The sequence below is a fragment of the Battus philenor genome, unplaced genomic scaffold (genome assembly GCF_028537555.1).
Source record: "Battus philenor isolate CCGP_79_NKW_IND1 unplaced genomic scaffold, ilBatPhil1.0.hap1 SCAF_9, whole genome shotgun sequence".
NCBI classification, from domain to species: Eukaryota; Metazoa; Arthropoda; class Insecta; order Lepidoptera; family Papilionidae; genus Battus; species Battus philenor.
In genome coordinates, this window is record NW_027181759.1 from 12,680,461 (window position 1) to 12,708,021 (window position 27,561).

Below are 27,561 nucleotides of genomic sequence, written 5' to 3' on the forward strand. Positions count from 1 at the left end.
TCTATTGACTCAATTTTTATTGGAGTTTAACGTCGGCGTGTCGGCGAGCAATGAGTGGAGGTTGTCGTTGGCGGGGTCAGTGCTCCAGGAGAAACGACAGTAAGCGTCGGGTGACATGGTAGGATCCAAAATGGCGGACTCCTCAGACAACTGGCCCGCGGACAGCATGTTATTCAGGTGCTTATTAATAACTACGTCTCCCGGACTTACGTAGCCGTTCGTAGACGGCTTCAATGGCACAGTGTTGCGGACACTCGACTTAAGACTAGGAATGGCATCCAACGACTGTAACTGTATATAGCTACTATCCGCGCCTGCTTTTACGGGCGGTGGCAAGGTGGGCATTGTGGGCATTGTGGGCAAGCTCTCCGGTCCCAGCATCTTCGTTGGTGACGTGATCGTCTTGGGGAACGTCGACATTGATTTAGGCTGCGCGTCTTCCGGCCGAACGTAGCCCGATGACGACAGCGGATTACTAGGCATGCCCGGTGCGGACGCTCCGGTGGTGAATATAGGCGGCGTCAACCCAGCCATAACGTAACTAGAGCTGGAAGGCTGCATTGAATTGCTCTGTGTAGGGCTTTTAAGAGGCGCGAGTGCGGACTGTACATAACCGGTAGCAGGATTCACTACTGGTTGCACGTAGCCGCTTGCAGGATTCTTCATAAACCCGTTGTCGACGTAGCGAGTCGTATTTTCCTTAAAACTTTCAATGTCATCATTTGTAGATTCCTCTTCTTGATTTGGATTGTTTTCTTCATCCTTGATCGCTTCAACTTCCAATTGTAGTGATGAGTTGGAGCCATCATCAGACGTGGAAACTTGTCTATCGACAGGCTCACGTGATGACTCAGACAGAGCTGTGCTATCCGTGTGGTCACTGACGCCGCAGTTATCGATTGTTTTTTGTTTTGTGTCCGTTGAGGAGACTGTGGTTTTACTGTTGGGGAGTAATAGAACCTCATCAGACGATGGTTTATCGTCTTTGTTAGATGGATTCCAACCGCCAAACGTGTACTTCGAAATATCTTTTTCTGGAATTCCCAGACCGTTTGGCAGAACTGGTTTGATATCCTCCATTTTTCGGTACTTCTTGTATAATTTTATCGCACAGTAAGCAATGCCAATGAGAGCAATGACAGCCATCAATATTAAAGTCATAGCCAATCCGTCTCTGCTTCTGCAAGCTACAGTGCTGGGTTCACTCCATTCACCATAGTAAACATAGCTATTTTTATTTTTTGGACGAGTTAGATCCACATTCTCTTTATCTGCTAAAGCTCCATTGTTAGGATCCTCATCACAATTAACAGCTCTCACTTGATAAGTTTCACTCACAACCACTCCTTCACAGTGCGTTACAAATAATGTTAAATCTGTAGCATTCATAATTTCAGGTTTCATATCATCTTTGATTCTTTTTACCTGATAGTAATCAAGGGTTCCACCTGGTATTTCTGGTCTTTCCCATTTTAGTAGATCTGGATTATTTTTTACAGTTGGAGCCTTTAATCTGCTGGGAGGGCCAATTCTAGTTCTTACGAAAATACCTTCATATTTACCAACTTTGGAACATAAGCCTATGGGTACATTACAGGCCTGAACTGTCCAGGAATAATTTGTAAATCCATGAAGTCCTGTGAGAGTTACCAATCTTCGTGATGTGTCAGTACCAGAGACCTTATCAACATAGAATTCTTTGCCATAATTGTAAATAACATATTTACCAATAATGCCATTTCTATGAAGAGGAGGATCCCATGATATGACCAAAGAATCATTTTTCACCTCAGATATTGTTATATTTCTAGGACTCGTTGGAGTATCTTCTGACGTTGTGATGACTGCAGTGGCATTTTCTATAGTTTTTAAGCCATATGTGGTATTCAAAGCTATTGTGAACTGGTAGGTGCGAAATGGAAGTAAATCAGTGATATTGACTTCCATTGTGGTGGGATTGGAGATGTATACTGAAAGATTGCCTATGCTGGTATCACATGAACTACTGGTTCTTATAACAGGACAATAAGTTATGTTGTAGCCTGTAATGATCCCTGCTTGCAATGAACAATCCATAGCCCATTTTAATTTAACAAATGATTTACCAGGAGCATCATACTTTAATTGTACTGGAAAACCATACATTGCAATTCCATCTTTGGATATATCACATTTAGCCCATACCATACCGCTGGTTTTTGTACCTTTATTAGCCGAAATTGCAAATTGATACTTATAGTCCCTAGGAAGATCTATTACATGATTATTTTTGTATGGTTCCAAGACTGTGAAGTTTAAACGACCAGCACAAATTTTTGTTGTATTATGCTGACACCAAAAGAGGGTGTAATTATCTATCTTATTTATTCCTACCCAAGATAATTCATAGGTTCCATTCTCATAAGCAAGTTTAGTAAACGAAGTTACATGTAGTGAGTGGGTGTCCCTTGCAGGTGGAATGTATAGGTGACTGCTGTTAACTGAGGGTCCATTCATATTGAGAGACCAAACAGATACTTCCATAGCTTCCAATGGAGCCTCATCTAGACAAACATAGCTTAAGCTCTTATTCTTATCAGCTAACACAGTTTGAGTCTTACTACCTTGTGTAATTACCACTTTATATGTAAAATTAGCACCAGCTTCTTCATATTCCTCCAATTGTTTCCAATATACATAAACTACTCTTTTGTCTGTATATGTTGCTTGATCAAACCCTCCGGCTGTCATTTCTGGAGGTCTCCCTGGCCTTTCACTCTCTGTATAAATTACTATATAACTGAATTTGGACCAAAATTCATCATTCACAGCTTTCTTAGACTTAATATAAATTCGCACCTCATATTGCATATGTGCATATGGCAAGTTAGTTAACTGAAACCTATAAGTTTTGTTACTCGGTGGGAGAAAAGAAGCATCAACACTGTGGAAATATGCAGTGTTGTCTATTTTAGCGATCTGGTATTCAATTTTATGTTCTACCCCACACGGTAACAAATCAACAACATTATTAGGTATGCTCCATTGTAAAACAACACTATGTGTACCATAACTGAGCACCTTTAAATCAGCTGGAGGATCTGGTTTAACAATTGAAAAATGATCCACAGTAAAATTTTGTTCATTACAACCAAAAACACTACATGACTTTAAATTGAAGTAAAATTGTTCCTCTTGCTGTCTGTACCGAGGTTGACTGCTTGTATTCCATGTACAATAATTAATGGTAATATTATCAATTTTCTTTTTCTCTGCATTACATGGTTGCACTGTATTTCCATTTATAAAAAATGTTAAGGAGTAATTTATATTACTCTTAGATACAGGTGAAGACCATGAACAATTTAAAATCTCAAGATTTTTGGACAGACATCTAAAGTCAGTTATGTTCTCTGGTGGTGAATCAACCAACACACGTATAGGACAGATCTTTTTGGTTTTTTTGTTAGTACAGTAATAAGTGTTTGTTTGTTTCATAGGCTTCTCAATATACAGCCGTCTAGTAGTTTCGTTGATTTTTATAGACGGTTCCAGTTTCCCTCCTAGGGTAAATTCGATGTCATCTGCGGTATAGTTTTCAGCCACGCAAAATATTTCCAAGGGTTCGCCGTAAAGAACATTGAGGCTACGTTGAGGGTAGACGGCGACGGTAATGTCTACTCCCAGGCATTTCGAAAATATGCAGGGTAAGCTGATGAAACATTTCACTAAAATGCACCAAATCCATGACCGTAACAGTGGTCCCTTCCTTAAACTGCACTTCGTTTTTCTGTAACGAGAATCTAAAGAATTATTTGCCATTACTAATACCGTCCTAAATGTCACTCGTTATCCACAACATTACGATTAAATTTGCTGACCGTAGTTTCAGGACAACAACGAGAAACTATAAACACATTCCTTATGTTTTTTATATCCAGAGCTAAATGGCGCACTGTAGTCCCGACACGATGACACAAGACTGACTGACTAAACTCGACCACTACACAACACTTATTTATCTATCACCACCATTACCGTTGAAGCGTAAACATGTTTATAGATCACTTTAGACTACGAGACTGGAGTCCAGATGAACGTATCAGAAATTAATTCGCCTTTAATAGCGCAAGTACTTACATAAAACAGAAAGAAAAACTTTGGAGTAGGTATTTCTGAGTAGCACGAACTTCACTCCGTTGATCTGTCGAAAACAAATCAATAAATTAAAAAAAGTTTATAATGTTGCTAACTTACAATTGCAATATCACAAAGTACGCTTTCTAAAAATGGACTAATTTTGATTAATTTTTCCTTATTATTTGAACGTGATAATTGAATAAAGTAATCTGAACATATCTATCTATATCACGAATCTAAGTAAATTCGTCTTATTCTAATCTGATTTGTTATATTCTCTACTTCTACTAATAAAAATATTTGTATTTAAAATTAAAACTTAAATAACAAAGTAGTAATACTTATAACTTACTTTCAAAAATATATCATAAAGAACAAGGTAAAATTAAACAAAGTTTGACATATAAACTTTTTACTTTTGACATTGAAGGCGCTTGTCAAATATGTCGGCTGTTCAATGCATGTTTACGTTTTTAGTAGTTTTACATAATTAAGAATTAAACTCTTTTTATTTTATTTAATAATGTGATTTGTACTACTTTATAATGGATGATGATAATAAACAAAATATATTGGGATTGTCGACCAAAGAAGCCTTGATTAAATTACGAAATGATATCAATAGTGTAATAAATGAGCACAAACTGCAAAATATTAAAGGGTATTTTATATTTTTTTATTAATTAAATCCTCAAAACTACTTAATCTTTATTTTTATAGATGGTTTTGATTTCTTTTTGTTTCAGATTCGGATTTGTACGCAACATAATATCTTTCTCATCTGAAAAAGTTTTGCTGTCTGGAGTTGCTTACACAATTATATTTATTTACATTATTTGCTTAATATTAGCATATTTAGTAGGGGATACTCTTTTGGCACAATCTTATTTATTATGGGAAGCTTTGTTCCTGTTTATTATTTTACTCCTTAACTTCCTAGTTGCATTTAATGAAGAATATATATATAGAAATGAAATCTCATTACGGGTGAATAAAGTATTAAGTAGGTATAAATTGATGTAGAAATAATGTATTTCACCTATTTCGTACTTATTTCTGAATATTTATTTATTTTCAGAAACCTTAAATAATACTATACATAACGCATTATGGAAGGAGAATCATTATCCACATTTGTGTGCACCATTTTCACCGTGTGTTATTTTACAATGGACTTATAGAGATAGTAAGTACAGTAAACTATTTTTGTTGAAATCAACTACACTTAATTGTATAGGATACCAATGAGAGAACAAAATTTCCAACCCAAGAGATCTAAGAAATGGATGGCATTTCAATCTGTTGAAATAGTAGTATGCCGAGGCTCTTCTGAGAGCCCTCGAGCTCTGCTACAGAGAGAATTACAAGAGGTCTTAAATCAGGTGCCCTCTGGTCCCTGCCGCCATGAACTCACAAAATCTGCAAAAGTCATTTGGATAGCAGTAGAAATGTGAGCTCTGATAAAAAAATATAAATAGAATCTTAACCAAGAAGTACTACGTCAGATTATGTAATACTTCCTCATCTCAAAATGTTTAGCCTATAATAAACACTAATATGTCTTTTCTTTTTAAAACAGCATGTACTTAATTTGTAATCTTTATTTTTTAAGCAACAATTGTCAATTTACCATGGGCCCTACTTGTGGAAGGTGATGTAATAGTTCTGAGACCTGGCCAGGAAGTTCCAGGGCATTGTAAAGGGCTCCAACCAGATGATCCCGAACTATTCTTTGGACAGATTTTTCAGCCAGGCTCTCAGGTAATTTTTTCCACTATTTTTTTTATTTCTGTGCTAATCCATAATTAGTCTTCTGATAGTGATTAATTTGTGTATGGTATGTTATGATAGGGGTGACTTCCAGCGATGCCACATCCTTTTCATACCAAGTTACATCATAGTTCAAGCAACTTCAGGATGGATATTCAGCTGGTTTTAATGGTTCACTAGCTATTGTTACTAGGAACTCGACATATGCTCTAATCTTCTTATATATTGCCTTCTTTAGGTATTGGTCATAACAGAATTAGTTTATATCAGAAGACATTACATTTTATTTGAAATATTGTGTCCTGCTTTTGTAGCCATGTATTCATGCTATACATCCATACTTCAGTAACTTTTTATATATTAATAACTTATTTTCTTTAGACAATGATATAATACCAAACTTGTTAAAAATGTGGATTTCAGAATATACTTACTCAGATTTTACTTACTCTATATATGTATCTAGTAGTACCTGTATATATTTATTCTTATAAATAGTACTTAAAACTGATAGCATTATTTCCAATATACCGAATCAAACACCGTTTAAATATTTTATTATAGAAATTATGTGTTAATAATTATGTACTCATTGTGCGGCTTATAATCAGCATTCTATCTTGCACATAAATTTATGTGTATTAATATTAAATATCTGACCCAAGATATTTTTATTCACATTATTGATATTCTTTAATACTGAAAATTATGAATGATCAGACAATATAAATAAAAATCTTTGAATAAAATTGCTTTTTTTTTATTTTAGAACAAAGAAAATTTTAGCACACCACGGGTACGCACGCCACATCAAAACAAAGCTTATAAAATGTTAGAAACTCCATATTTAAAAAACTTAAAACTTGCATTAGAACAGGCTACAAATAGACCAGCTACTGTGTTTGAAAAGCAGAGATATTTGGTAAGTTTACTTGACAAACTTTAAAACTACATTCTATCATTATTAAATATGAACTTAAAAACATGATGCCATTTACATAATAATAAGCTGTTGCAAGGTATTGACACTATTAGTTATTACATAAAACAGGAAGATAAAATACAGCTTCCGCTGCTCCTCAAAAACTTAAAACTCTATAACAGAGAGTGACTTGCAACTGTCATTGAACACAATTTAATAATACTGTATTTTCCAATATTACACTACATTTATAATCAATTCCAAAAATACTCTGACTTATTCACATAATAAGTAACTGATCAGTAAATTGAATCAAAATTTTTAATTACACTAGCAACTTTATTAGTTACTAATGTTACTATTATCATTTCCTACCATAAGTAGTCATGTTTATATACTTGGTTTTCACTTTACATTTGATTTGTCAGTCACATTTATTGTAGCAACAAATCTTGAAGACATTTAATATAAAATATAGTTCTCCCTTACCTTATGCATAAACAAAATCCTCATAACTAATTTTTAGCTTGTATAAATAAACTATATGTAAATTATTAAGATGAACCACATGTAAATTTCTACTTAATTTAATCAAATTCAAAATATCTTATTCAAGTTCACATTTACATAAAAACTTTTGAAGAGTTATTTATTTTAACATTTTAAATAGTAAGTTACCACCGGATTAGAGCACTGATCTGCTGAGAAGAACTGATCAAAAACTTGGCAGTAGGCTTTTTTATTGACTCTTAACAATTTTTGATGTATACATTATAATAGCAACCGTTTCAATGATAACTAAACAATGAGGATGAACTCATGTCATCACCATCATCATGCCATTTGATATACGCCCACTGCAAGGCATAGGTCTTCACCAAAGATATCAAAGAGGGATATACCATAATTGCCACGCTTAGCTGTTTGATTGGCGATTGCTGTGTGGTATTATGGCATGCAGAGGACGCTGCTGCCTATCCTCTAGAAATTGTTTCATAAGCAGCAGTAATCCTATACAGAACACAGTGTGAATTATATAAGATCGTATCTCGAGAATAGAAGCTGTAACATGTGATTGCAACTCTTAGTCCTCTACCGCTGAGCTACCACAGCTTGTGAACCCATGTATAGCAATCTAAATATAATAATAAGTATATTTTAATTTTTAGTAAATACTAGTAATATTTTGTCCAACAGTGCACTGTGAAAATAATGGAGGGAATAATATTGCCGCTTGTGATATCTATTGTGGTTATTGCGAGTTTCTTCCGTCATATGTACCATTTACCAGGTATCACACATTGGACAGAGATTTACTTTCTTCAGACCATAGCTGCATCACTGCCAGTTCTACAATTCATATTTCCAATTGCCTGGGTCACTCTCAATTGTTATGGCTTAGCAAGGTAAATGTTTTATTTAATTATTTTTATTTATTAATTACAAACTTTCAGTGTATTTTTACATGCTTGTGCACAATATACAATGTCTCTAACCCAGTGTTTCTGGACTAAATGATGATCTCAATAATTGTCATAGAGAATATGTTAAGGTAATCAATGCCTAGAAGATTTTAAGTTATAGTTCATACATTTGTAAAGAAATTACTTTAAATTATTACATATATTAAATGTTTTATATTAGTAATATTTGATATACATTTTGTAAATGAAATTAAATGTTATTTCTGTAGTATATGCTCATTATAATTAATACAAGAAAACTCTCTGTATTGCCCATGGATGTCGCTAAACAACGGCCCAAAATGATAGTACTGAAGATAGCTATTTATTATTTTTCATTGAAAAAGGAAATCTTATGAATGTGTAGGCTTTTCAATGAGCTCCCACACGAATTATAATTAGATTGTTTGATACCACTATTTCTCACGTAAAAGAATAGATTGCAAAAAAAATTTTTTTTGAGCGCCGATTTGAAAATTATGATATAAAGTTACTTATATATTTCATAGTACATATATATACTGTTAATTTTAACTTTAATAGTTTATCTTTGTTTTATTTTTTTATTACTTTAGTTGGTCTGCATTGATAGATTTTTTTGAAATATGTAGACAGCTTTGTATATTCAAACAGAATTCAATATTTACAATACCGACTGTATAATATTTATAGTTTTTTTAAGTGATTTATGAAAACTTAAATGACCTTGTTATATTTAAATTCTTTGACTGTGATTTATTCTAGTTGTAAGATTTCCGCAGTTATTGATACATAATATAGCATAGCTTTGTTAAGGAGATGATGAGGAAGAATTAAATTGACGAAGCTTAAAATTATTACATATCTAAATTGTAATTAATTATTTCAGATTTAAATTACTATCGGAAACTCGTCAAAAGTATGTGAGACCAAAGTCTTGTTCAATTTCGGAGGACGCCAGCGATCCTCTTATACAGGCTCTAAGCGAATCCAACCTAAAGCCTGACAGCCTGCGGTCTCTAGGAAAGACTTTCTTCAATATACTATTGGGGAGAGAAGATATGATATCTAGAACTGCGAATATAGTCCATGTACTGGGTTCTTTATCGGTATGTTGGAATTTATTTTAATATGAATTACTATAATAGTAAAATGTATTGTTTGTTGTGTATTTTTATATCTTACCAAAAGGCATCAAAAAATTAATATAAATATAAAGTAAATTATTTCAAAAGACAAGAAATAAAAGATTCTTGTTGATAAACATTAAAAAAAATTTCTCTGATTCAAAATTTTTGTTTCTTAACACCTTAATTCAAAAGCTTCAATGCTACAGATTTGACGGCTCTTTAAGTACCGCCTAAAATTATTTGCAATTTAAATTTTTGCTACGAAACAAAAACACTTCATTTAAAATCAAAACAATTATTTAAACACAAACTAGACAAACTTAATCGAACCAATAGTTGCAGTGCCATTAATAAGAAAATACCCAATAATCTTTAACAGTAAAAAAATGTGAAATGGTTATTTAGCCAAACTACAATACACAAATGCAAAAAAAATTTTTTTTTTTTCATTATTAAAACGCATGTATAATCTTTTTTCCGCGAACGCAAGCTATAATTAATGCTATTTCGCTGTCAACATTTTCTCTTTATATCAAACATATTAAACAAATTACTTCTTAAATATAAACATAGATATATGTTTATTCAATAAACTTGCTATTTACGATTTTCCATTGTGTTAGCAAAGAAACATTTAAACAATCTTTTTGATTAATTTTTAGGTTAAATTGCCTTATTTTGTATGTGTTTATCCGCAACCAGTTCAGGATATAAACAAATTTGTATACTTTCTTTTATCATTGTTAAGGCGCTTCGCAAGAGGAGATACTACATCCTTCACCATTAGTTACTAAGTTTTTTTATTATTATGGCGTTTCAATCGTTTAGTGTGCTTGATTTTCTTTTTATAACCAAATTATATACATATTACATACAGCGATCAATGAATTTTTAATAATTAGGAACTGAGTTTAAACACTCCTTAACGAACAACTAGTATTGGCATATGATATTATGATAATATTAATAAAACACATTTTAGGCTCTATGTTGCATAGATAAAAAAGGAATACTTTCGTGGCCTAATCCAACAGCAGAAAAAGTGTTCTTCCTTCGGAATTCCAGTCCAACCTCCCAAAACTCAAGCAAAACGAGTCTTGTAGGATCAATGGGACCTCAAAGTGAGACGGCGCTCGAAATAGGGGATAATAAACCGAACCCTGATTCTTCCACTATCGTTGAGGTAAATGTTTTTTTCGTTTTAAAATTATCAGTTTAATCAGAGGTCCCCTAATATGGAAACCTAAAAGATTGAAAGTAACTTGTCTATTATAATGTAAGCATTCTGCCAGGTATTGGATCTGACACACGATCAGAATGCTCCGTTCCGGGTGGAGTTTGACGAGCAGCGCTGGAGAATGCACTTGGCACGGCTCAAACCGCTTGGTTTGGCGGCGTTGCTTAACACGTGCGCGCCAACGCCCAGGCACACATACGCCCATTTCTGCGCACACCTCACTTGCGAAGCACAGTACAGGTATGAGTAAATAATATAATCCGGTGAAATATTAGCTTCGCAATCTTAAAAGGCTTTTTCCGAATATTAATAATAAACGAATATGTCTTTTCGATAGGTTTTTTTTAATTAGAAGTTATTTCATGCAATATTAAATTGATGTTAAATAGTAATACAAGCATCGAAACATTAAATTTGTTATTTATAAATACTTGGGATTTCTCTATAAAATTGAATCGAATATAAGATATCTAGACGAACGGAAATTACCTACACAGCCAGATTGACCTGATTGACAAGTTGTAGTGGTAGTGGACAGGTCACGTAGTCCGTAGGACACTACAGGGGTTTTAACACTTTGCGGATGACGACTGTGTGACTCGACATCGCTTTCTGTTCTACCGTATCCCGTATCAAGTTTCAATGTCTCAGTAATAAACTAAACAAGGCAAGATTTGGGTTATCGTATAGGAGGTCTAGAGCAAGCCATGCATCTAGAACTTCACGCTTTGGGTTTATTCTTTCCAGCAGACCGTGTTATATAGGTCGATGTCGAAACAATAAACGATAACAAGCTGGTAAGCGACTGGTAAAATAGTGGACTTGCTGAAACGAAATCGTGAAGAGCGGTCGGTCCGCAAAGGACTAATGAGAGACCAAGGTGGACAGACAACCTTATTAAGTACACTGAAAGTATTTAATGGAATCAGGCGTTACCTTACGGAAGTCCATCCTAAGTAAGAAAAGGAACTATATTTAGCCCATGCAGTGGTAGTTGAATTACACAACTGCCACCGTTAAACTACTCAACACGTGTTTCATCCCTCCACGGAGCATCTTCAGGAGTTATGTTACACCGATTACTGCATGTGTGGAGAACGTGGCTAAATATTAGTCCTTTTCTTACTTACACCGAAGGTAGCATGCCTCTACAGAACGGTCTTATTGGAAATTGCTTACTTAAACTACTTTCTCACTCATACCAAAAAATTTCAAACCGCAATCTCCTAAAACCGTTAGCCACCACTTATATTTCTATATTTAATATTTAGCGAAAAAACGAGCGTCATTATAATGTTCATTTTCATGGGAACGCAGTGAAGATCTGGTACCTGTGACCAATCGACGCTGCCTGTGCGAGCTGGCAAAACAAATTGGCTTCACTGACTCCGTGGCTGAATCTTATAAAGTCCAAGATTGCCTTGCCATATTCAGGCACTTGGTGAGTTTAGTATTAAGGATGGTGGTTAGGTAAGATAATAAGTAAGGTGATTGCAACTAATCCTAGTCGGGTAAGACTAGAACTAGAAAACAATTTGTGATAGTAGGTGAGTAGAATTTTAAAAAAAATATGTAAAAAAAATAAAATGTAAAATATTTTAATAAACAAAAGTAAATTAATAATAAAACTAAAATAAAAAATGTGAAAGTAGTACTCTGGCAAGAAAATAAAATAAAGTAAAGGAATGGAAGAAATTGTGACGAATGAAAGAAACATGTGTGGAAGATAATGTGAAGGATAAAAGATGATGAAAATGAGAAAGTCAGTGAAAAATGTATTAAAAACGTATTTTCCCTGCGTACCTAAGACAGGGGAATGTATGAAAAAAATGGTAGGTTTAGTTATTTATTTATTTTCATAAGGGTTACAATTAAATTTATGCAAAGTACCAATCACATTGACATAACAGTAATTATTTAACTTGTGTGATAGGCATATAGTGGGTGATTGATAATAGGTGAAAAAGCTTGAAAATAGTAAATGTATGATTTATTTGTTAGGAAAAAGCTTCAAAACAAAAGTTTTGTGTAAAAAAACTTATATCCAATCATTTATGATGATCATTTTTAAAAATGTTGCATTCATTTATTTTTTCTTTTCGTAAGCGATAGGCATAACTTGGAGCAGTACAAAGTCTGCAGGGTAGTAAACAATGATCAGTTTTCATACGCGGTGATCCGTATATTAAAAACGCTTTTATTATAACGTGATTTATTATTTCTGAAACCATTGATTTTTGGATAGGGTGTAGAATTCATTAATTGACAGCAAGTCAACTATATACCCCTTTAAGGATTTTACACTTGTAACCGATCATCCTGTTTATTATAGCAGTTTGTTTATTGCGTGAAGGGCCCAACGCCGTTCTGAAACTAAAACAGTCAAGCTGCAGAAGGCATCGTTTTGTCTACGACAAAGACAGCAAAGAGCGTGTCCTATGACGGCTCTTCTGAGAATGGTGTTACCCACAACAGGAGTCGGCAACCTTTTTACCATCTAGGAATAAATAAAATTGGAGTGTCTGTTTGTAATATTAAAATAACCTCTTTTAATACATACGTATGAATACATATATGCGGTGCATATATTATTTCACATTTTAAAAATTTTGGTTTGTCTGAAATGATCGATACTCTCCCCTCCGCCCCCGTCTCGCGGCGATTCCCAAGGCGCTACAATACAAGCCTTGATTTTTTTTTAAAAAAAGTGATAACTTTTTTATAATCGTTTAGTAATTATTCGTAAATCATCATCATGTCATCCGATAGATCGAGGCGACCTTTGGGGGGGGGGGGTATCCCCACGATGATCTTGCGCTGCCCGCGTCTAACAATTTCTCGCGACCTAAAATATCCCCATCTATTCGTTTAGTATGGTATGTATGTTTATTTATTTTTTGCAGCAAGCTGACACAATAAGACGCGAAACTCGTTTCGTGCGCTCTCTCCACCTCAGCACGCGTGTGAAGGTGCCCTTACCGCATATGCTGGCGGTCACTGTGAAAGACCAGACCAATCAACTACAGATGCTTACACAGGTGGCAATTATATCGAAAGATAAAATAAATTTATGATCTACATTGAATAATGTATGATGTCACTTAAAGTAAATACTGCAATCGCCTTCTTTGTTTAGTAATTTTCGTATGAATTTTTTATATATATTTTTGGCAAGCCATTGTAAAGTGTAACTTATTGTGAGGTACACACATGTTTTGTAACCTTCTTATTGTTATCGGTATTTGCGAATTTTCTTCGTGAATATACGAGCAGGAACCGTTTGGCTGTCGCAGATGGATTTAAAAGAGTAAACTCCTGGGTAACTCGAGCTCCCGGGTAGGAATGTCCACTGTAACAATCTAAGAGTATGACGATATCCAAATCAAGTGATATAGCTAAGGAATTTGTCCCAGTCAAGACTCTTAAGGGAGCCCGAATGGAGGGCAAAGGAAGGGAGCCGGGATGTGTCGAATCAGAAAGGGAGGGTTCGTAAAAGAAAGTAACAATCATATCCTAGCAAATTGGCAGCATTTTTAGGCCGGCTTTTGTCTTCTGGAGAGGAGTACACGTTTCGAAAAGCTCAGCGTAGAAACTTCGCTCACATGGTTGATTCAGACGACTTTGTTAAGATCGTCGGAAGATGCTGAATGCAGGTCGCTTACGACCAATCCTATTGGAAATCTGTGGGGGTGGCCTATGTCCAGCAGGAGATGTCCACGATAATGCAATAGCACAGTAACCTTTAGCGCTCTGCTACCTTAAACCCGGTGAAATTGTGGATGACTTTAATGTGAACGACTATAAAGTCTTTAGTTACTAAAAATTTTAAACATAATAACTAAGTTATATCGAGTTGTGAGTTTCGTGTGTAAATCAAATATGTCTACGTCCAGGGTACAGCGGACATCATACTGGACTCCTGCGTTGATTACTGGAACGGACGCGACCTCACCCCTATATCGGCATCTGACCGCAAGAAGATAATAGACTTTTACCAGAGGAACTCTCTCACCGCATATTGCACCGCGTTCGCTTACAAGTGAGTATTTATGTTCCTTTATATTAAACTCTTAGGAATCTCGTACAGCGTGCTAATTCGTCTACCATCAAAGAGCTTAATGTAGATGGTAAAAAGGTCTAGAGGACGATCACCTTCACACTGAACTGATGCATGAAATTCCACCGAGCATGTCTTCTTAAAACTATCTGAAAACAGAAAACCCTTATGAAAAATATTAGCGAAGTCTGAACATTGGCCACGACCTTCAGTCATGTGGAAACGATTTATAAGATAGTAAACTAATTGGAATAGGTGAAACTATTTTTGGGACTTGATTTGTAGTCATAGTTTAGATATGCTTTTTTGCCAAATGATATATAAAGAGTATATAAATATATAAAGAGAATAAACAGAATAGGCGTTTTTACCTTAATTTTCGTGGCTGACTAATTATACCGATCGTAAAAATAAACACGTTACACTAAGTCAATTCTGGAAGAACTCTAATGAAATTACAAGAAGGTTTGACCGTGTTGCGAAGCCCATTTGTAAAAAATGCAACGAAAAAAAATAGAATGTAGATTATGTACTCTTGAATAAAAGAAAATATATTTTTATACTGGTAAGCTGGCTATTGGTCTGCATTCAGTATTGAAAAATATAAGTTGTGAAAGACCGGTCATTTGACCAGCCGCGGTAGGAATAGGTATACGTCAAGTGTCGGTAGGAATAGTGTTAAAATGCAACAAAAGTGTGCGTAGAGGTGCATCACAGATTTTAAAGTCGATATTTTTTTAGTTTTCATAAAGGTACAATAGTAAAGAAAATGACCGCGGAAATTAGAGAAGTACGATTCCTTTAAATTGTTTTTTTTTTATTTGTAATTTGTAATAAGTTGGTTTATAAATCATTTTCAAAAGCTTAAATCTTTGCTTTTATATGAGGCTTACTTGAGAGTTTGTTTTTTTTTTCTAGCCCCTTTTACTTCGAAGAAAAAAATTGCGCTACGCTACGTCTAAATTTTTGGGACAGGGTCCTTTTCTGATACACTTTGATAAAACTCACCTCCTTATCGATTGCCATACTTACGTCTACGAGTAGTACATCTATCCTAAGATATTATAAATTTCAGTTATTCATTGATAATACACATCTAGAACAAAATGTCATTAACTAACAATTAGTTGACCTTGATGGTTCAGAAGTCAATAGTTTTCTTATATTATTTATATATATACAAGGCTAACTAATTGTTAGTTAACTACACTATATTATTACTTACGAAAATATGTTAGGCTTTTTATATGTCAGCACACTAAAAATAACGTTTTTCATTTTGTATACGCTGATAAAGGATAGACAAAGATAATAATATTTTATTCATATAGGTACAAAAATAATTTTTCTATTTCGTACATTAAAACGGCTTATAATGTGACATATTTTATTGTAATGATTTTTGTTGAACAATTTACACGGCTAATCTTGTTGTATGAACTCGTCTTTATTTGTTTTATTAATGACGGTCAGAGACAGGAGTTTTAGTTAACCCTCCGGTTTGCACGGGAAATAAGTAGACTTTACTATTTTCTTCGCAATTTTTGAGTCTTCACGAAAATATGAAGAAAAATTCTGGATCGGTAAAGCTGTTTTTAATATTTTTTCTAGCGACAAATTAAAATTGATCAGTTTAATTTTATATACAAACATATTTTAATTTTTTGACATCCACGCATAGCGTTGACAAACGACCTTGTCAAGATCTTTGAAAAAAGCTATATGAAGCCCGCTTCCAACTGGTCTCTTTGGAAATCGATGGAAATTTCCCATGTCCAGTAGAGGTCATCCTGTAGATGAAGTTATGGTGATCATATAATTTGTTGCTATAATTTGTTGATCATATAATTGATATATATATATATATATATGTGTATATATATATATATATATATATATATATATATATATATATATATGTGTATATATATATATATATATATATATATATATATATATATATATATATATATAACTTTACAGGCCTCTAACACGCGGCATAGTGCCGTCCTTGTCCCGCATGTATCTCGAACTGCCCGCGGATAGCCGGCAGCTGTACGCGCCACACTCCCAGCAGTGGGCAGACGCGCCTGCACTGCACTTTCACTCTACTGGTCAGTATAATGTGTTCATTATTCATTGTGAACATGCGTACATTTAAGTATTTTAACTTATGTGTGAAGTCTTATGTGTGATGTCTTCAATAAATGAATGGTCTTGAAAATATGTTTAACATTTAAATTTATTGCGCGCGAAAGTACTAGTGATCTGAGAAATGTTAGCGGCAGTACAGGGGTAATTAACATATGACGCCATCAATTCTTCACGAGGCTGAAATAAGCCAAGCCGTCTGTTCTCAACTATCTCGTGTGCGTCTTTTATCACGCTCTTCCCTGTCTTACCGCTTGCATATCTTATGCGGTGACTAGCAATTGTGCGCAAAATATTTTAAAATGTTTGAATTTCGAATAACAATCCACATATTATACGAAAACCGTTATATATACTCTAATAAATAATAATATTATTAAACTAATCCTGAAAACTAATATATCAATAATTATCGTATTTACTTAAAATAAGAGATGGTTTACTAATTAATTCCATTTTATTTTTACATTTAACCATGGCAACTGGAAAAAAAATGACAAATGCAGTTTGGCCATTTTAAAAATAAACAGCTGTAGTGTCCAAAAATTTTTAAATTCAATTTACGTTTATAGTATTTTTAAATATAGATCTTTAATACATAATTTGATTATTATTAATATGCATGTGTTTTTTTTGCAGATTCTCTTCTGTTCAATGAAATAACCGATGACGACGTCAGTGATGCAGACGGATTCTTTGACATGCAGTGCAATCAGGTTATTTAAAGTTTGCGAATAACGTAAAACTGTACTTTGAAAATTAATTGCAATAACTACAGTATAAAGTGTAATTGTAAAAGTCTCAAAATATTAAACCCACAGAATAGATTCGCGCTTGTTGGGAATCCTCAAAGGTTTTTATTTAGGGAAGTCATTCTAGGACCTCAATTTGATTCTAGTTTGTATCAAATTGGGCTCTTATGATATATATCTTAGAAGACTTCTAGTGACGTAATAAGTGGTCACTCTGAATGAACTGATCAGGGTGTTTTTTCTTTAATTTTTAATAATTTATTTTTTCAATTAGAATGCGAAGGGCCAATGTCTTCTGGCAGTACAATATCTGTTAAGACAGTTAGTTTAATATTAAGCTTATTATTTCAAAAATATTTCTTTTAAGTTTTAGTAAATTTTGATTGATGTCAAATATGACGGCCACTGACAGTACTTTTAGTTTTCTCTGCAGTTTGCACGGTTAAAGAGTAGATTTTACTATTTTTCTTGTAATTTTTCTCTGTTATAATCTTCCTGGAGTTTTCTCGATTTTTTTTTAAAAATGAGGAAGAATCAAGCTGTTCCTTATTGGTGTACGTAGCAAGACGTTCAGCCCTTCAATTTTATTTATAAAAATAATTTAATATTTTGTCATCCACCCACAAGGTCGATGTTGTCTACATCTGAAAGACTGCGATAGACAAGCTGTGGTAGCCCTACAAATGCAATTATGACGTTGATATCATTTTTGCTTCGTTGATAATAACTTCTGGCAATCTTCTTCAAACTCGGTTGGGATAGTTAGATGAATAAAAAACTAATTTGAAAATATAACTTTTACGTCTCTTATAATGATTATTTTAAAATTTAAAAAATTTTTTGCGTTTTAGTTTTAAATTTGAATCACATCCTACTAGTAGTATAAAATATGTTTTTACAAGATTCTAGTTATAAATAAATATTGCAGGTGTTTATAGGTATGGTGACAATGCAGTACCAGGCGCAGAGCGACATGGTGGAGCTGATCGAGAGGCTGGAACGTGCCTGTATCCGCTTCGTACACTTCAGCAAGGAGAACGAGTTGCGTTCCAGGGTGTTCAGTGAGAAGATGGGCTTGGAGTCTGGATGGAATTGCCACATATCACTCATCAGCGACGACGCCGCGAGGTATGAGGCGGGAAATGTTGATGTCATCTGCAAAAACAAAAGTTAATCACTTCTAACAGTATTAGATGAGATATGCTTGTCTTTGACTTGAAAATAACATAGTTTTGACGTTTTAATTCAAAACGAAACGCATCAATCAGGTGTAACTAGTAAGTAGCGGCCCAAAGGCTCCCCAGGTAGCCCTTGCGCTTTTGCTACCTTAACAGATGTTTAGGTTAAACGTCCTTTGCCAATCCACTAATGAATCTGTAAATGCCACTTGGACAGCAGTGTAAGTCAGGTAAAAAAAAAGAACGCTTTCGTATAATTACGTAGTTTCAACAGCGTTAGCCTGTTGCCTCTTTTCTGGAGAGCCGGAGCAGCCTACTCGTTACCATAAAGACGAAAAAAAAGTCTATCACCTGTCATAGCCTACTTTTGTATTTTTATATTATTTGCCTCACATTTGGCAATAAGACAAATCCTAGGATTAACATAATACGACGTATGCTATACATTGTATATTTCGATTCTAAAGTATTTTATGTATTTAGCAAAATATAAAGAATACGAAATAGAAATCGCAGCACTAGGATCTAAATTTTTATTTATATTACATATACACTGTGATGAAAAAGTAAAGTGAAATTGTCAATTAAATTCTCCGAGCAGGAAGGCATGTAATTTTTTTCCTAGGTTGGTATGACTGTCTATGACACTTGCCAAGCGTCTGTTTACCAAAGTTGAATTATCATTTGGTTTTGACTAAACCATTATGAAGGATCTTTTATGTCTCCAGCCCGTAAAGTATTGCGATTTGCCGGATTTGGCTTTGTGTTTCTGGCTATTTAGCAAACTCGAAAATACCAATGCGGGGATGCAGCTTTGATATGATGGACCGAACCGAAGATCTAAAAGGCTGTACTGTAAAATAAATATTCCCACTGTTCCGAAGACTGGGAAGTGTTGGCGAAATTGCATTTTATCGGACTAAGATTACTTAAGGAGAAAAAATTGATTTGGTAGAATAAAAAAAGAATCTACATTTTATAAACAAATTCGCCCTACTTTATGATGACAGTATTACACATATATTTTCATATTTTAAATGCCTTGCCTTTTTGTATACATGTATTGTTTTTTGAATAGTTTTAATAATTTCGTCTTGTTTTATTGGTACTAGTAAAAAAATATATTATTTCAGTTAACTGTATCAATTCACGATGGACTTAACAAACTGAACTCCCTGTGTTATATTTTCGTTGTGCGAATTTAACCTGTCATCCCACCATTCATCACAATAATAAATACCTACTGTGTTTATAACATTTAATGTGTTAATTTACAACCATATAATTTTTTTTGATAGGCTTTCAGGGAAATGATTGTTTTATTACAATCTGTATGATGAAATGCTTCTACATCATATCATTGGGATACGGATATAACATTGCGTTATTATGTTTAAAATAACATCTGATACACAGATTAAATTTACAAAGTAATTACACATAACATTTTTCTAATTATATCCTGTTTTCTGTTTTATTATTGTTATTCCCGACCTCTAGGAAACGTCTAGGTTTCATTGATGTTACAAAGCTTCATTTCCTTATTATTCACTTCATTTATTTCACGCAAATATGTTCAAATTTATGTAAATAAATTATTTTATTTTCGAATCTTTTTAGAGTAAAAACTATATTTTCTAAAACTAATTCAATTTATGCTTTAAGTAACTAGTTTCTTAATTAATAACTCTTAATAATCGTTTTAAATGCGTTTTTAATCTAAGTGACATCTTAATAAATGACATATGTCAAAGAGAACGTGCTAGTGTTGCCATATTTAAATTTGTCGCACTTAATAAATACAAAAAATATAATTATACGCCTAAATGTATTAAAAAGATTAGCAAATATTTAATGGGTCAAAATGTACGCAAATGTAATAATATTCCACAGCATATTATTATTAGACTTTCTTTTTATCGTTTTAAACATGAAAGTGAAGGTGTATCATTAAATTAACCTTACTATACTATTCAAAAGTTTTTGTTTAATCGAAATTTTTGGAACTTAGAATGCTGTCTCATTTATATGGTTGATATTATAGTGAATACATCAAACGTTGTAAAATTTCATTTAAAAAAGAGTAACTGTTGAGTTTCTCGCCATCTCTTCACAAAAGATCGGATTCCGAGTCCATGGTATCTTTTTACTTAAAATGTTTAAGTATTTGACGATTCAAAACTACCTGTAAATTCTTATTTGAAATAAAACAGTTTGAATTTTAATATAATTTTACAAGCATCTACCATTAAAAATACCGAAATAGACTAAATAGACGCAACCATTTTTGGCACATAGCACCATGAAATCTTAATGTAAAACAATTATCAGAATTTAGTAAATGCTTATTTGAATAAAGATATTTTGAATCGAACTGCGTGCACTTACAAGATATTGTCGACAGCAAGGGGGGTTCGCCGTTGTCGTCGCAAACCTTGCAAGCGGGCAAGGAGCGCTCTAACACCGCCTCGCAACTCGCTAGGGCCATCGGCACTTGCGATGCCACGCTCGGCTTCTATAGGTTTGTCTATTTAACGCTCTGTCGCGCTCTCGTCTGACGTCACACCTTCCAGAACAATCTTCAATAACACATTCCTTCTTGCAGCCAACTATCTTCGTCCATTTATTCTTTGATTTGTTTAAAAACTAGAGTGAATTACAAGCACAGGCGTTTTTATATAAATTGATGTATACATATATACATACAACATATATATATACAACGCGATGTTTTGATAGATAGATATCCATCTACAGAGAAATTCTGTGCCCGGTTGTGGACTTTCCACAACTGAAATGGCGATGATGTACTTCGACAGCTTTATTAACGTTTGGACACTGAAGTTAAATTTAAAACGCAGTTTTAATAAACATAATGTTTTTTATTTGATGTTGCAAATTAAGAATCTTTTTTCGGGTGTTGCAAGGGTATTTTTAACAGTATATATTGATATTTTAATCAAAGAATTTATTAATAATTGTGATTACCATTTCCTGATAATTGAAAAATTCCTGATGGAATGTTTTATTTTTAATTGTAAGGTGTGACGTACGACTTAATTTAAAATTTTTAAAAAAAAAATATTTAATTTCGTTCAGTCATTGCACTGCAATTAGAACTTTAGTTTTTTATATTTGAAATATTTTTTTATGTTAGCTTTCCAGCTGCAATATTTTTAGCCAATATTCACCTTCTATTTTAATTTTCTATGCACTACACTATACAGTGAACAGATAACATATTTTGATCGCATTACGTCATGATTATCAACAAGATCACTAGCAATCATTAAAATTGGCCACCATCTATTTTGCACGATTTTTTATTTAACACTGTAACTAACAGCTTGTAACACGTATGTTAACAAAACTTCGTATCTAGCAAACGCAAATACTATTTTTTTAATATTATCCTAATTAAAAAAAAATGTTTACACAGCCTCAGAAATTAATGTTAAAGTACTAAGCATAAGTCACGTTATAAAATTTCCTAGATACGAAAAATACTTTGAAATAAACATACATATCACTAACACTCTAAATCACATATAAATATGGTCTAGATTAGCTTGTAAGTTGAAAGGCTTTTGTGTTCTAATATTTAAGAGTATTCTTCGCACTGTAGCAACAATATGACGTCATCCAAGGCGCTTTCAATGTCCGCCCCAGGAGCAATCAACGTTGAGCACACCACTGTTAAATTTGACAACGAGATCAAGAAGGCTCGGCACTCTATAACAACGCATAGTGGTCTGAAGGTTAGATAGATGGATTACATTAAAAGTTATTAAAGTGCTGCCGAAACTGCTGTACCTCGCCTTAGGTATGTGCGCAGCGCGGAGGGTAGAACAGGCGCTCGTGCACTTTTCTTCTCAGCCCCTGCCTTTCCTACCGCGTGGTACAGCAGTTCCGATAATACTATAGTAGTATATAGTATATAATCATGAAATTTTGTTTGTTTTTTTCGTCTATTTACCATATTTAAAATATAAGAACAATTGTTCTGGTCGATGTAAATACTTCGCCTGGTGTTTTGACAATTTTTGTATTACAATGTAAACAGAAGCAATGGCGACAAAACCTTTTATTGTACAGAATTACATATGGATGACTTCTTGTTCCTGATATTAGATAGATTAAAAAATGAAGAATATCTGTAAATTAACGAATTTTACCGACATTGATCAGCGGATTGGTAAATCATAGCGCTTAGAACAAATGATCATTGTCCTTAAGGTCGTCGAAATATATTAAAATAAAAAGTGTATTTCCAGTGAATGTCAATGGCTGATGATGACTTGTAATTAAGGTATTAATATATTTTTATATTTTAACTAACAACGTATGATATGGTTTGAAACAGCGCGGCAGCGTAGAAGCATCTCATCAATCGACGGACTCGCTGCTAGCGGAGGGCGAAGGCGCGGAGTCCCCGATGGACGCGTGCCGGTCTCTGTCCTGCCTCACGGACTCTACCGACCACTCCGCGCCTGTAAACTTCGACATGAGCAACCGCGTAAGTCCACACTAACAGGCACTTCGAACAAACTTTTAAATGATACTTCAACTAGTTTATGGTACATGTATCTAAATTACACTCGGGTGCGAGCAAAACGACACTCTTTAAGTGCGCATGCGCAAGCGCTGTTATTGTTACAAAATTATGTTTTCGTAAAGCTTATTTATTTATATCAATAGGGTATTTTAGGACTAATAATATTAAGACCTAGAATAGGAGGACACTGCTTCTCACGTACTACACCAATATACGTGAGCAGCATCTTATAGAGCTACCCATCCCGGCAAGGGATGCCTCCCTGTAATTACCGGCTTAGGGATTCCCCGAGGATTTTTTTCTTATCAATTTTGAATTTATTTATATTGTTGGAATTGGAACAATCATTGGAAGAGCCCTGTGCCTTGTAGGTGTCTATATGCTGACACGATGAAGAAGATAGTCCGCTTAGAAAAGACCTAACAATAAAAATTAATACACATAAATACTGCACAAATATACTTGAGCAATGGTAGTTCAACGGAATGGCTGAGATACTTGCGATCGTAGGACGCGAGTTATATTTTCGGAATTAAATCCTATATAATTCATAACTAGTGCATTAATTACATAGTATTAACACTGCTCAAAAACAAGTTTCCAGAGGTTTCCTCAACGTACCATAATACGGCAATCGCCAAGCAGCATGCCCGGCGTGATGATTATGGTATATATGCCCATAGATATATTTAGGGGAGCCATATGCCTTGCAGTGGGTGTCTATGGGCTGAAGTAACAACAACATATACAAGTGATTAGTGCGCTGCTAGCGAAATTATACCTCTTAATGCTATAAAGTACTTTCATTTTCGTTTGATTTGAAAAAAAAATTGTTACAAATTGATACTTTATATTTTTTGCAGGCGAAACTACCCCGCGGCATCGAGAACATTCGTCCACATATCGAACAAGTGGACAACGTGCCTCTACTCGTGTCGCTGTTCACTGATTGCACGCCCAGCTCCGTGCGCCAGATGATACAGATCATGCAGGTACACGGCCGTATTTTAATTCTACCCACATTTTTATATCAACCACATCTTTACACCTAGAACCAATATCATCATGTTCATTTCAACCGGGTGACGTTCACTATAAAGCCTGGTCCCGTAGGCCATGATGACCAGCTTACGCTTCCTTCCCTCGAACTTTGGCTACATCATCAGTCTATCTAGTAGAGGACCGGTGTACCCACTCCGTGTTTCCCGGCTCGTTGTCAACGCTCGAGAACCAATCGGCCGTTGACATGTCTTTGGAGATATATTTACACATAATTACACAAATTTCTATAGAAATGTTTTATTTATGCCTTATGGTTGGTTACATGTCGTTTAAATGGAAAAAAAATTGTACTGCTTTATTTGTAACTCTTGTTATATATTACATTAAACAAAAAATTACATAATTTCTCGTAGTATCTGTATGATTGCGTATTTGTGTGTATTTGAGTATGTAGCTGGTTGGAGGGGAGCAAATATGACAGGTTCTTCTCTACAAAATTGTACTGGAAAATCCCGTAACATCAAAAAAGCCCAGCTGTTATTGTTAATACCTAGTTTATTGATTTTTTGTTACAGGATTATGGGGAAGTGGTTTGTGTTATGGGTTCCGCGGCCAATTGCCTCAACATGGAGATATTTATGCAAGCTGACGCCAGGTTAGATTTTATTAATACTTTGAACGAACCTTGTTGTTGTTTTTATTACAATATAATATGGCTCATACTAGAGGTATGTAAAATAGCTTTATTTGGAAACAAACTTTATTAACACTTCTATGATGGACTTTATAAAAAATACAAAAATAAAGTGACATCATCTTGATACATCCATTATAGTAAAATCGTTTATTAAATATCGCCTACATCATCATTTTCAGCCATTCATCGTCCATAGCTGGACATAAACTTCCTCCATAGATTTCGAATAGTATCGGTTGGAAGCGGCTTGCATCCTGTTTTAAGACCATCTTAACAAAGTCAACAATCCACCTTGTGGACGTCCAACGATGCGCTGATCAGTACGTGGTCACCACTCCAGAATCATAAAGCCCGCCGATGGCTGCTTGTCATCAGTTCTGGGCGCTATGTGACCCAACCACACTTACCCAACTCCTGGACTATGTCGGTTCATTCCGTATCATTATCATCCAGTTCATTCAATCTCTTAGAGTAATTCCTCCGCCCTCTTCATGACTTGTTGAGGAACTGAGAGCTGGCCAAGAGTGATATGATCAGAAGTGAGTGACATTTTGTATACAATTGTTCAGTATTTAATAAAGTAACTGGAAAAATTTCAGTGTGAACACTTCTTTATGCATTGTGATTCTAAATATGTGTAAAAGCTCTAAATCTTTTTGCTGACAATTATTCTTTACATTCACTCCTTTAAACATTTACAGTTTAAAAAATACAAACAGTTTTTATATAGAGAACATGTTTCAGCATCGCAGTAGAGCCCCTCTACCCCGTATTGTGTCAGAAGATGCCCCCGTACCAAGTGCCGCAGAATTGCGTCGGACCGATCCAGTTGGCTCGCGCACTCAACTCTGTACCGTGTTCGCTTTCGGTAAGTTATATTTTTGAATGATTATTACAGTCTAATCTTCTAGCTTACCACTAAAAATACCGTTTGATATGTTGCAGTAAACTTTAGTGCAACTGAAACCGCTGTACCGCGCCTTAGGTATGAGCGCTGTGAGACGAGGGAGAATATCAGCTGCTCCGTTCTGTAAGTCCGCCGTTAGCGCTCACGGCGATGACGCTAGTACTCTCTTTTCTTCTTCTTCTCTCTGCCCCTACTTCAGTGCGCTTTCCTAAGGCGAGGCATAGCGGTTTCGGTAGCACTATAATAGCTATTCCATACTCGGGATACAATTAAATAATTATTGTAATGCAACATAACTTCACAAATAAAATATATATTTAATCTATCTCTGTCGATGATTTTTTATGTTTTACTCTTAAATACTAGATAAATAAACTCTGGTTATTGGATGATTCTTATATTTTGCATAAATATTTCATGCTGCATTTACGAAGCTGTTAAACAAGTGGCAAAATCAACCGCTTACAAATTACTATAGTACCAAGGTACGTACACAGTATGTATTTTTTATATTATTGTAAACAACTACGTTTTTGATCCATATGTCAATACTGTTCAAAGACCTTTGTCTTTAGATATTACGGTATTTAGATGGTATTATATGATATTTCACCATGGCACTAGCTGTTGTATTATTATACCCAATTGGAAACCCGGTTCGGATTGTCTCGGGATCACCTGAAAGGGATGGCAGAGTTAATCACATGCTGTGCTTGCAGATGAGGCGCGACGCGGACGTGTCTCTCTTCGCGCTGATCACCATGTCCCGCCACTTCACAATGTGCCTGTGGAACAGCACGCAGTTCTGGATGTGCAGCGCCTGCTTCATATCGCTGCTGCAGGTAGGACTTCACACACGTACCACGAGCTCGTTTGGCCCTTGAAAGCCATTTTTAAAATATGTTTGTTTATAAGTGGGGAGGAAAACTACTAGGTGTATCAAGAGGGGAGACGCCGAGGACTAATTAAAGGTGACAATCGCCGCTAAGACACTTCACCAGTTATCATATATATATTAGAATATTGAGAAACCCTCGAACAGTGACAGAAATACTTATTTTAAAAAAAACGGTATGATTATCGCTTATTTTAGAGGCGGGTCTAGTTTTTGTGACGTAATATTCCAGTGTGGCTTAAAAAATGCAAAACTTTAAACTAATTTTATGTGACGTGACGTTGGCCCAAAGAACTTAAACCGCTCTTTAGCTTAACTAGTTAATTTATTTAATTATCCCATCGCAACTTTAATCAATTTGATACTAACATAAAAAAGTAAGATTTTTTAAAAAAAATCCTACATTATTTTATAGCTTCAAAAGTTACAATAGAAAAATATTATTGCGATATTTCTTTACAATACGACTCTCTTACAAGTGAATTCCTTATTATCTTCTTCTTGTCTACCAGTATGTTATTATTCCTATTATACTATTATTATTATAAACTACAGACAGGTAGATGTCTTTAAAATAATACACGCTCAAAAAATTGTTACTACTAGAAACAATTTTAAGTAACCAAAATAATGATTCAATAATTACTAGCGATCGTTAAAATGCAACGTGGGTGTAACACAGCCTACACAGTACGGAATGTTTTTATACATTAATTAAAATCACCATTTGTCCACGTCATAAAAAGA

General features: G+C 34.4%; 3 protein-coding genes across 4 annotated transcripts in view; 1 reads left to right on the plus strand and 2 right to left on the minus strand.

Annotated features, from left to right (window-relative positions):
* The window catches only part of LOC137932471 (WASH complex subunit 1-like), a 76,330-nt gene extending 72,145 nt beyond the window's left edge, over positions 1-4,185 (minus strand). The window contains exon 1 of the mRNA XM_068776093.1: positions 4,120-4,185. The gene's annotated coding sequence lies outside the window, so the exon portion shown is untranslated. The remainder of the gene's footprint in view (positions 1-4,119) is intronic.
* LOC137932469 (cytokine receptor-like) lies at positions 4-4,113 on the minus strand. Its single transcript, XM_068776091.1, has one exon. It carries the CDS (start codon positions 3,799-3,801, stop codon positions 10-12), a length of 3,792 nt encoding a protein of 1,263 aa, XP_068632192.1. The 5' UTR covers positions 3,802-4,113; the 3' UTR covers positions 4-9.
* Positions 4,186-4,593: 408 nt separating the features above from the next.
* The window catches only part of l(2)k05819 (transmembrane protein 94-like protein l(2)k05819), a 28,029-nt gene continuing 5,061 nt past the window's right edge, over positions 4,594-27,561 (plus strand). Inside the window, exons 1-22 of one of the 2 annotated variants that reach the window (XM_068776127.1) lie at positions 4,594-4,780; positions 4,866-5,122; positions 5,198-5,305; positions 5,732-5,880; positions 6,659-6,811; positions 8,009-8,217; positions 9,143-9,362; positions 10,366-10,566; positions 10,676-10,860; positions 11,938-12,061; positions 13,524-13,658; positions 14,514-14,659; positions 16,661-16,791; positions 17,468-17,544; positions 18,509-18,708; positions 21,163-21,279; positions 22,384-22,516; positions 23,122-23,274; positions 24,177-24,305; positions 24,891-24,970; positions 25,757-25,880; positions 26,639-26,761. In XM_068776127.1, the coding sequence (XP_068632228.1) occupies positions 4,665-4,780; positions 4,866-5,122; positions 5,198-5,305; positions 5,732-5,880; positions 6,659-6,811; positions 8,009-8,217; positions 9,143-9,362; positions 10,366-10,566; positions 10,676-10,860; positions 11,938-12,061; positions 13,524-13,658; positions 14,514-14,659; positions 16,661-16,791; positions 17,468-17,544; positions 18,509-18,708; positions 21,163-21,279; positions 22,384-22,516; positions 23,122-23,274; positions 24,177-24,305; positions 24,891-24,970; positions 25,757-25,880; positions 26,639-26,761 (3,270 nt within the window). In that variant the 5' untranslated portion in view covers positions 4,594-4,664. The remainder of the gene's footprint in view (positions 4,781-4,865; positions 5,123-5,197; positions 5,306-5,731; positions 5,881-6,658; positions 6,812-8,008; positions 8,218-9,142; positions 9,363-10,365; positions 10,567-10,675; positions 10,861-11,937; positions 12,062-13,523; positions 13,659-14,513; positions 14,660-16,660; positions 16,792-17,467; positions 17,545-18,508; positions 18,709-21,162; positions 21,280-22,383; positions 22,517-23,121; positions 23,275-24,176; positions 24,306-24,890; positions 24,971-25,756; positions 25,881-26,638; positions 26,762-27,561) is intronic. The other variant, XM_068776128.1, reaches the window with a different exon arrangement.